The following is a 10,397-nucleotide window of genomic DNA, read 5'->3' on the forward strand; positions in this document are numbered from 1 at the left end:
GATTCTAGATTTTGGGCATTTTGATTCAGTTTTGAGAGTGTGTATTGTATATGTCGAGCGACATTTTAAACTCTTTTCTTATGTTTTACCCGCAACTTTCTAGTTTGGTATTTCATTTTTCTTTTTCTGCAATTTGTTAGGCCTACCTAGTCGTAGAGACTAGGTGCCATCACGACAGTTTACGGAAGGAGAACTTGGGTCGTGACAAGTTGGTATCAAAGCTCTAGGTTCATAGGAGTCATGAATCACAAGCCGGTTTATTAGAGTCTCGCAGATCGTTACGGAGACGACTGTACTTATCTACGAGAGGCTATGTAATTATTAGGAAAATTTCACTTCATTTGATTTCCTTATCGTGCGAGATGTTTGATATTGAAACTCTAAACCTTTGTCATCTATTCTCTCATAGATGGTGAGAACACATGCTATCGGAGATGACCAGGCATCCGCGCCCCCTACTAGAGCCGCCAAAGGTCGGGGCCAGGGTAGAGGCCGAGGACACGCATGTGGTACAACCAGAGCACCCTGCGAGCTGCCACAGAGGAGCCACCAGTAGCTCCAGTCGGAGCCCAAGCACTTGATACGCCTACCGCTACCACTATCCCAGCTCTTCAAGAAACCCTTGCACAGTTCGTGAGCATGTACACCACTTTAGCTCAAGCAGGGTTGATTCCCCTTGTTGTAGCCACATTCTAGGCCAGGGGAGGAGCACAGACTCCCGCCGCCTGCACCCTAAAATAGCAGGTCCAGGTTGATCAGATCCCAAAGGTTATACCGGTACTACCTATAGCCCCAGTTCTGCCGGAGGATAGGTCAGCCAACATTCAGTGGTCTAGCATCAGATGATGCTCTGGGATTTCTATAGGAGTATTACCGTATTCTCCGCACTATGGGTATATCAGGACAGAGTGGGGTTTCTACTACCTTCCAGCTTCGAGGAGCAGCCTATCAGTGGTGGCGTACTTTTGAGTTGGACAGTCCAACTGAGGCAGCTTCCATTACATGGACCCAGTTTTCATATATGTTTTTGAGGAAGTATGTTCCTCAAAGCCTTAGGGACGCATGGCGCACAGAGTTTGAACATTTGTGTTAGGGTACTATGACTGTTTCGGAGTATACTTTCCATTTCACTGACTTGGCTAGGCATGCACCGGCCTTGGCTTCTATAGTTCATGAGAGATTTCGCTGGTTTATTGAGGGGTTCATTCCCAGCATCAGGTCTTGCATGGCCCGGGAGTTGGAGATGGATATCTCTTATCAGCAGGTGGTGAGTATTGCTAGGAGAGTAGAGGGCATGCATGCTCGAGATAGAGAGAAGAGATAGGCTAAGAGATCTCGAGAGTCGGGCCAGTATTCTGGTACCCGTTCCCTAGCTGCAGTTCGTCATGATAGGGGTTATATGAGTCGCCCCGTTCATTCAGCTCTTCCAACAGCCAGTGGTATTCTAGCTCCTCCTAGACCTCAGGAGCCTTATTATGCACCTCCAGTATCTAGTGCGCCTCCTGCACGGGGTGCTTTCAGTGGTCAGTCCAGCAGACCTGGCCCGAGCAAGCCACAGCCGTCACATCTTCCTAGAGCTTGTTTTGAGTGTGGCGACACTTGTCATATGGTGAGGGATTGCCCCAGACTTAGGAGGGGTGCACCTCCACAGACTTCTCAGCTATAGTGTACTCCGCAGAGTTCCCAGGCTATGATCACAACACCAGTTGCTACTCCACCTGCCCAGCCAGCTAGAGGTGGAGGTTAGAGAGGTAAAGGTCGCCCTAGAGGGGGAGGCCAGGCCAGATACTCTGCCCTTCCTTCCCGTACTGAGGCTATCGCCTCCGATTCTATCATCACAGGTATTGTCCTGGTTTTTCATAGAGATGCAGCAGTTCTATTCGATCTAGGCTCCACTTATTCTTATGTATCCTCTTATTTTGCCCCACATTTGGGCATATCTCGGGATTCTTTGAGTTCCCTTGTTTATGTTTCTACTCTTGTAGGAGATTCTTTTATTGTGGACCATGTTTATCGATCGTGTTTGATTGCTCTTAGTGGTTTTGAGGCCAGAGCCGATTTATTATTGCTCAGCATTGTAGACTTTAATGTTATCTTGGGCATGGACTGGTTGTCGCCCCATCATGATATTCTTAATTGTCATGCCAAAACCGTGATACTAACTATGCTAGGTGTACTGCGAGTAGAGTGGATAGGTACTTTAGATCACATTCCTAGTAAGGTTATTCCATTCCTTGAGGCTCAGCGAATGGTTGAGAAGGGGTGTGATGCGTACCTAGCTTATGTGAGAGATGTCAGTATTGATACCCCTACGGTTGATTCAGTCCTAGTAGTATGGGATTTCCTTGATGTGTTATCAGCTGATATTCCGAGTATGCCACCCGACAGAGATTGATTTCGGCATTGATTTCTTGTCGGGCACTCAGCCTATTTCTATTCCTCATTATCATATGGCCCCTCCTAAGTTGAAAGAGTTGAAGGAGCAGTTGCAGGAATTGCTTGACAAAGGTTTTATTCGGCCCAGTGTATCACCTTGGGGTGCTCCTTATGAGCACGTGATTTTTGCCCTATGAGAACTGCTCCCAAAAATTAAAAATAAAATAATTTTCCTTTGTGAGCAATTTTGAGAATTCGCGTGGCACTTTTTGGATAATTATTTGTATTTCGTCTGTGAATGTTTATTCTATTTTAATTAATGAAAAATACAAAAAATATATGTGTTGCATTTGCATTTGCGATTTAATTTTTGCAATTTAGGATTAATTAAACAGTAATTTGTTTTACGAAAAATGAAAAATCATAAAAAATAATGTACTTTGCATTTTTTTTAGCATTTAATGTTGAATTGTGTGATTTTATCGTTAATTGGCATTTAACTATATGTGATAAATGTTATTAGAAGATAATTAGTATTTTTAATAAGTTAACTTGGTTTATAATTTTAGAAAATAATTTAGGAAGAAAATAAAAAGAAAAGGAAAAGAAAAGAGGAAGGAAATAAATCTGGGCCAATTTAATTAATTTTCCAAGCCCAAACACCCAACCCACCGAAAACCAGCCCAAATCACCCCTATCTGGCCCAATCGACCAAGCCAACCAAATGACGTCGTATGGCCACGTTCAATCTGAACCGTCGATCTCCTGAGATCAAATGGTCCAGTCCACCCCCAGCATCGAAGAAACGACGTCGTTTCAAGCCTATCGATCCAGGCCGTCCATTTCATTTGATCCAACAGCTGCAAATCGCCCCCATGTCCCGACCCATTCCCATCCAAAAACCGATCCGGTCTCGAGGTGAACGAAACGACACCGTCTCTTCAAGTGAGTTGATCCAAGCCGTCGATCTCATTTGATCTAACGGCTAGGATCAAATCACTTCCCCACATATATAAGTCCAAACCATACCCCACCCCAAGCCAAACCCCCCCCTCACCTCTTCGTCTCTAAGCCTCAGAGACCAAATGAACCCTCCGCCCCTTACCACCGTGCTCCGCCCACCGGAAATCGCCTCATGGCGGTTCCGGTGGTCCAAACGACCGCAAAATTACACCACAGCCTCCCCAAGACATCCTCTTTCCAAATCCCGAATCAGTTTTCTTCAAATCAGTACCATACGCTTCGAATCTTCAATCGAAGATCAGTCCCAAAACCCTAGTTCGTCCGTTTGACCCCAAAGTTACACCATTGAACCACCTAGCTACCCTCGTCCCAAATCCCAAATCCCACCCCAGTTCTGTCCGAATCTTGTTAGAGCCTTTCGAATTTCAAATCGAAGGAAAACCCTAAAAGAACCAAACTTCAGACTGTGTACAAAGTTAAAAATTTGAGGTTTTAACCAACTTTAGTCGAGTGTTCTCAGTCGAGAATACTCGATTAAGGTCCGTTTTGGCTTCAAAATTTCAAGACGAAGTGTCGACTGAAACGGATTGAGTTTGGTCTGAAATTTCGAGGTATTTCTTTTGTTTTCCTTTTTCTTTTGTTGTTGTTTTATTTGACTGATTAATTCGTCATTTTTGTCAAGTAGTTATTCCTCCACTTTCGGACCTTTTTCTTGGTCCAGTTTTCTTCTGTTGATTAACATATGTTATAAATAGTTTCGTCGATTAATCCGTTCATGTTTGTAGTTTAGTAGTTCTCGTCAAGTTGTTTGGTGTCGATTGTTTTGTTCTCAGCCTCAGGGCTCCATTTAGTATATCCTCATGGTTCCTACATTTTATTGTTTAAGGTTAATTTAGAACTATGAGTGTTTGCTGTTATTATTGATTCGAATTGCTTCATTTTGTGTAATGTTTGGTTCCCTTTTCTTGGTTGTTCATCACTTTTGCATATGAGTTTAGTTTGTTTGTCGATTTAGTGCGTTTACAGTGATCATTCATTTTGCCTAAGTTTTATTTAGAATTGTGAATATAGTTAGTCATTCCCATGTATCTGTGTCAATCATGGTCTGAAATTTGACCTTGGTAGTTCAATATGATTTTGTTCGGATTCATTGGTCTTTATTTTTATGCTATTTGATCTGATCTGAGTTCTAGCTTGAACTACTGATTGTATTTGATGAGTTGAATTGGTTATAGCTGTTACGGTTGGTACCGATTGAAGGAGGAATTGGGATAGGACAGTAATTTCAGGGATATCAAGAGGGTAATGTGGGGGGTTTAAAAGTTTGGCAAATGGTCTTGCTAGTGAGCTGTCAGTAAAGTACTTAATTAACCATTAATATAATGTGTTAGTAGGGAACAAAACATAATGGTATGGGGAGGTTTAAAAGGCATTGATTAAAATATGTTGCTCATACCTGCTTGAACTTTAAATAAAGAAAAGACAAGGGTTAATAGGGAACAAAACATACTCTAGTGGAGTTATAAAGGTATCATAGGCAGAATTAGTTTCTTAATTCTGCCTAGTGTTCTTACGAGCTGGCAGGGTCAGTGTCTGGGTATAAATGGAGGGACTTAGGACAGAGTTAGGGGTCCTTTTTTCAGTCTTTGAGAGAGTCTTCCTTTTTGAATCAGTTTTAGAGAGATATAGAGCTTTTAAGGCATTCAGTTTTGGAGAGAGTTTAAAGACTGGGAATCAGTTTGAGAAAGTTTTGGAAAGCTTTTCTAGGATTGCAGTTCTGAGGGAGCATTTTGAAAACTTTGAGGGCATTCAGTTCTAATTTGAAACATACAGAGAGTTTGAGATATCAATTTTAAGAGTCTTTTTTTAGAGCTTTCAGATTGCTAGCTACTGGAGTTAGTAGTGTTTTCTGCTTGGTTTTCCAGTAGACTTTTGGTTTCAGTCGAGACATTCTAGGATCAGTTTGAGAGTGTTGTTGTTGTGGTATACTTCTAGGTTCAATTTGAAGGTCATTTGGGTTTATTCGAATCTGTTTTGGGTTGATCTATTGATCTTGTTGGTTTAAAACATTTCTGAACTCTTCCTGGATTGAAATATATATTTCTGGGCTGAAGCTGGGTTGATTGGTTGTGTTTGAACTCAAATACCTGGTTGTTGTGATCCACTGTGTGCTGCTATTGCTAACCTCTCCTTCTTCTTATTCCTTTCTGCTTTCAGGTACACATTCTCAGTTATAGTTGGTGTACCTCTTTTGGTTCGAAAAATGCTGAAATGAAATGATTGCATATTCACCTCTTAACATGTGTGGGTCCAAGTTGTTATGCTAAAAATAGATAATAGTTGATTTGTATTTGCTTAGACTTACTTTAGATTTTACATTGTATAACTGAGCTGAAGATTGGATTGTATAACTTAGACTGATTCTGGACTGTAAATTTGGACTATTGGACTCTCATTTGGACTTATGTGTTCATGTTGGTAATTAGGGAGAAATTGAAGTAGTATTAGTACTATTAACAAATTATGTTGAAACTCAACGTAAATGAGAACACTTGTGGTTTAAGACAAAATCGCACATAGAACACTTGTGTCCATTTTTTGTCCTGGATAAAAGAAACGAAACAAAATCATCCGTTGAATCAGCTGATGGAGCCATTTAGATCCACTCCTAAGTTTTAACATGGCTAAAATGAATTGATTTCCTCCTTCTTTTAATTATAATTTTTGTGAATGAAACTCTTGCTAAGGCCCAGTTGTGATGCGATCCATGCCAAGATGGGGCCAAGAATCAAGGTTGTCCAGTTTGAAATTCCGTGGGCCTATACTGAAGTCCAAACGATCTGAATTCAATTAATGTCACCCCTCTCTTAGATAAAAATATTGATAACTAACTAGGGCCTTTTTGTTTTATTTTTAGAGACAAACAAAGATAGAAAACCATAGTCACTTTAGGTTTGCCTTCTAAAATAAAATGAGACGAGCCTCGCAAAACAAAATACGTAAATTGCGGGGCCCTCGATAATTGTATATATTAAAATACTTAGATTTCGGGACGGGCCGTTTAGCGAATTTCACGGCCTCCCCCAAAATCATAATGCGTTAGTCTCTTTAGGTGCGTATTTTAATAACATTACCTCCCTAAACTCGGGTGCGCATTTATGTGACCCAAATCCAAATCCCAACGATGTTAAAGTATGTCCAAAAACCACCGGTGCATTTATGTGACGTGGTTCAAGACTTATTTTAATAACGTTGCAACTTTCTTCTTTTTTTATTTTATTTTTTATTTTTTAAAAAAATGAATAAAAATGGTTTAAGTTAAAATTTGCACATAGGTGTAAACACGTACTAAAATCAGATAATATGCCAATTATAACCGTTGAGCGACCGTGCTAGAACCACGGAACTCGGGAATGCCTAACACCTTCTCCCGGGTTAACAAAATTCCTTATCCGGATTTCTGTGTTCGTGGACTACAAAACAGAGTCAATCTTTTCCTCGATTCGGGATTTGAACCGGTGACTTGGGACACCATAAATTATCCCAAGTGGCGACTCTAAATTTCTAAATAAATGAATCCCGTTTCGATTGTCCTTTAATTGGAAAAACTCCCTTATATACCCCTTACGGGGTGTAGGTAAAAAAGGAGGTGTGACAGCTCTGGCGACTCTGCTGGAGAATTCACCCAGAACTTCTGGTTTAGGTTTCAGAATTCGAGCTTAGATGAATTGTTATATTTGACTTTATCTATTATCTGATTTTATTACATGTTTGGGCCTAAGGTGCTAAATGTTGCTTTTACCGCTTTGATATCATATGAACTGTACATAAACTGCTACGAAATCCTTCTCTTCTCATCTTCGGGGATGTGCTCGCTGGTCGAGACTCCCTATTCTATTAGTGTCATACCTTGAAATAAGAAAGAGGCTCGGACAAGTTACTAAGCCGGATGGCCTTTTGGTTCCCGGTACGTAGCCCCCCCCCTCGGCTCGAGTTGTCCGCTCGGGTATACAGTCTAGAACATATACCCAGGTTTTGAACCTAGAATAACTCAGCCTCATGCCAGATCCCTAGTAGGAACGTTTGTTTGCATCACGTGCATTTGACTTTGGAGGCTCAACACAAGGGTTGGGTCTGCCTAGGACAGATGTACCAAAAATGGAAAAGACCATCCTGATGCATCTTACTTGCTAATTGTGCATTTATCTGCTTCGGACTTGCATGCTGACCGGCTTTTTGAAAAATAGAGGAAAGAGAAATAGCAGTATGAGGGTAAAGAGAATTAATCGCCTGTTTTGAAAAACCAATGTCCAAATGGTGTCGAAACTCTACCAAATTTTTGAGAAAATGGAAAAAAGGAAAAAGAGTCTTGTTTTCAAAAATAGTTTGTTTATCTGCCCGAACTACGCTGGTTTGATTCTCACATGGCGTGAAATACGTAGGCAACCCTTATCGGGTCTAACCTCTCCCTTTTGCAAAAATATCCAAAAAAAATGTCAAAATTTTAGATCTTTCGTCATAAATAAGTCAGGTGATGCCATTCTTGTAAAAATAGCCGAATGTCCCTAAAAAGACTCCAGAAGGCTGTTTTTGCGAGAACAGCCACCTTTGGTCATTTTCAAGGTTTTTGTTCGACACAGCCTTTAAATCTTTTTTGAAGTGCTGAAAGGTCGTATTATCAAGATCGGAGTTTTATTTAAAGGTGTGTCAATTTTAGTTTATTCTTTCTTTGAGTCCAATGAGTCTTACTCACCCTAAACAAACATGCAGAATGAGCACGGGTCCAAGTCTGCCGGTAACAGTTAGGAGCAAGATCCCTTTAGAGTTGCGCTTGTGGTGGGAGGATTTGGAAAAATCAGAGCGAGATAAGATCAAACTACATCTGGGAGGTCTCACCAGTTTGTTAAACTTTAGACCCAGATGTGACATCATAAAGGCTTTGGTTTCATTTTGAGACCCGGCCCACAACGTATTCCACTTCTCAGATTTTGAACTCACCCCAACCTTAGAAGAGGTAGCAGGTTATATGGACATTGCTGAGGGGCTAAGGCACAAATATCTGATTGCTCCAAGAGCCGTCAATGCGCACAAGTTCATGGATCTACTGAAGATAAGCAAGGGAGGCCCGTACTCTGAGTTGGATAGGGGTTTTTCTACTCTGCAGTTTATATACCAGAGGTATGGGCATATATGAGGGTTCGACGATCCAAAAAGCGGGGTTTGCAGCAAAGGGAATCGGACAAAATGGGATGAGCATAGGCGGTTCGCCTTCATGGTAGCATTCTTGGGCATTGTAGTGTTTCCCCGGAAAGACAGAAATATTGATTTAAAGGTGGCGAGAGTCGTCAAAACCCTGATTACCAACAACAAAAGCACGCTTGCCCCTATGATAGTATCCGAGATGTACCGAGCTCTCACAGCTTGTAAAGTCGGGGCAGATTTCTTCGAGGGTTGCAGTTTGTTATTGCAGATGTGGATGATCGAGCACTTGTGTCATCATCCTAAGTACATGAGCTATAGATCTACAGACAAAAGCTGCAGTGAAGAATATAACAAGAGGGTTTTAGGGCTCAGATTGCCAAGAGGGTTTGAAGACTGGGTATCCTATCTCCGTGTCGTCACTGCGGTACAAATAGATTGGACACTGGGTTGGCTTCCTGTTGAAGAAATTGTGTATATGCCCTCCACTGGTCCTTACTTCCTCTTAATGGGATTCAGAGGTATTCAACCTTCTGCGCCTTACCGGGTGATGAGACAATTGGGAAGATGTCAGGTGGTACACCCAGACGAAGATCTCAGTGTTTATGCAGTCGAGGATAGCAACGACGGCCAATTTCATAAAAAGACCGTTTGTTATATATGGAGCAAATGCCAGTATTTGCCGGCAAATACTCGAGTGTGTGACCTATCCAGAGGCGAAGTCTCACCTGCTTATCTCGCCTGGTATAGGAAGAAGAGCATTGCAAGAGACGAACCAGAACGGCCAACCAAAAGACCTCACCTCCAAGATTTTGCCGAGTCATCGCAAGAACAATGGGGTTGGCTTGCAAACTACAGGACAAAAATAGGCAAGCTGAAACAACAGATTAGGGACCTGGAGTTTGAAAACAGTGTGCAAGCTGCTGCCGAAAAGGGGAAAAGAACAAATTGGCCCAAGAAAATGGGGTGCTGAAGGCCCAAACCCGACAAATAAGAAAAGATGCTGACAACCAACAAAGGAGTCGGTCGGACGAAAGGTTGATAAATGGGCTAAAAAATCAAATCACCGAATGTCAAAAAGGTTTAGAGAGATCAGAAGCTAGCGTGACGAGAATCCGAGCCAGATGGGCAAAGGGTACAGAAGCGCGAGCAAAGCATATGCGGCAAATAAAGAGGGACTACGAAGGGAACATCGCTATATTGAGAAAAACAATATCCACTCTCAAAGAGCAGATCTTCAGACAAGCCCAAGATGCCAGAACAGATAGGAAGCGCTGCTATGATCTGATGGCCCGAATGGAGAAACAGGTGAATGAGTCAACTCTTTTACAACGCTCAAGTGTTGGGGACGCATAATCAACAAATAGAGCGATTGTTTATGGAAAGGGACAAAATCAAGGGTAGAATCGACGATATCAGGTACTGCATCACCATAAAGTGCCTAGCTTGTGAGGATATGTCCCGTACCACCTTCTTCGCTTCAATAATGATTTATGCCCACCAGATCATGGAAGATTTGAAAGATCTGCAGAGGGGCCTTGCACCAAAGCCCGTGGCGAGGCCGAACGACACCCCGCGGGCGCCAAAATTCAAAACTCCGAGACATTCATAGTTTGAAGTTTGTAGGTTCCTTGTCTTCAGAGTCTATTGTCCGTTGGAGTTTGTATTTCCCTTTTTGCATAAAGTCTTTAGTCTATATCAAGTCTGTGAGTTTCCTTTCAAAAATGTTTTGCCTTGTAATAGAACGTTTTGCTAATGAAGATTGAAAAATTCAAAAATGGTGTCTTTATTTTTCGCACTTGTGGTCAGAACTACGTACGGTCTGATTCATGTGGGGACATGATACGTAGGCAATCCAC

At 41.8% G+C, this 10,397-nt stretch overlaps 1 protein-coding gene across 1 annotated transcript; it reads left to right on the forward strand.

Annotated features, from left to right (window-relative positions):
- Positions 1–1,690: 1,690 nt before the first annotated feature.
- LOC138883062 (uncharacterized) lies at positions 1,691–2,395 on the forward strand. Its single transcript, XM_070163721.1, has 2 exons — positions 1,691–1,742; positions 1,986–2,395. Exons 1-2 carry the CDS (start codon positions 1,691–1,693, stop codon positions 2,393–2,395), a joined length of 462 nt encoding a protein of 153 aa, XP_070019822.1.
- Positions 2,396–10,397: the final 8,002 nt, after the last annotated feature.

The sequence above is a fragment of the Nicotiana sylvestris genome, chromosome 12 (assembly GCF_000393655.2).
Source record: "Nicotiana sylvestris chromosome 12, ASM39365v2, whole genome shotgun sequence".
NCBI lineage: Eukaryota > Viridiplantae > Streptophyta > Magnoliopsida > Solanales > Solanaceae > Nicotiana > Nicotiana sylvestris.

What these genes read in the sequence shown, in the direction of transcription:
- LOC138883062 (XM_070163721.1), top strand. Translation starts at nt 1,691, where the DNA reads ATGATCACAACACCAGTTGCTACTCCACCTGCCCAGCCAGCTAGAGGT. An exon ending in CCAGCCAGCTAGAGGTGGAG is followed by an intron (nt 1,743 to 1,985) that starts GTTAGAGAGGTA and finishes CTACTCTTGTAG; the next exon opens with GAGATTCTTTTATTGTGGAC.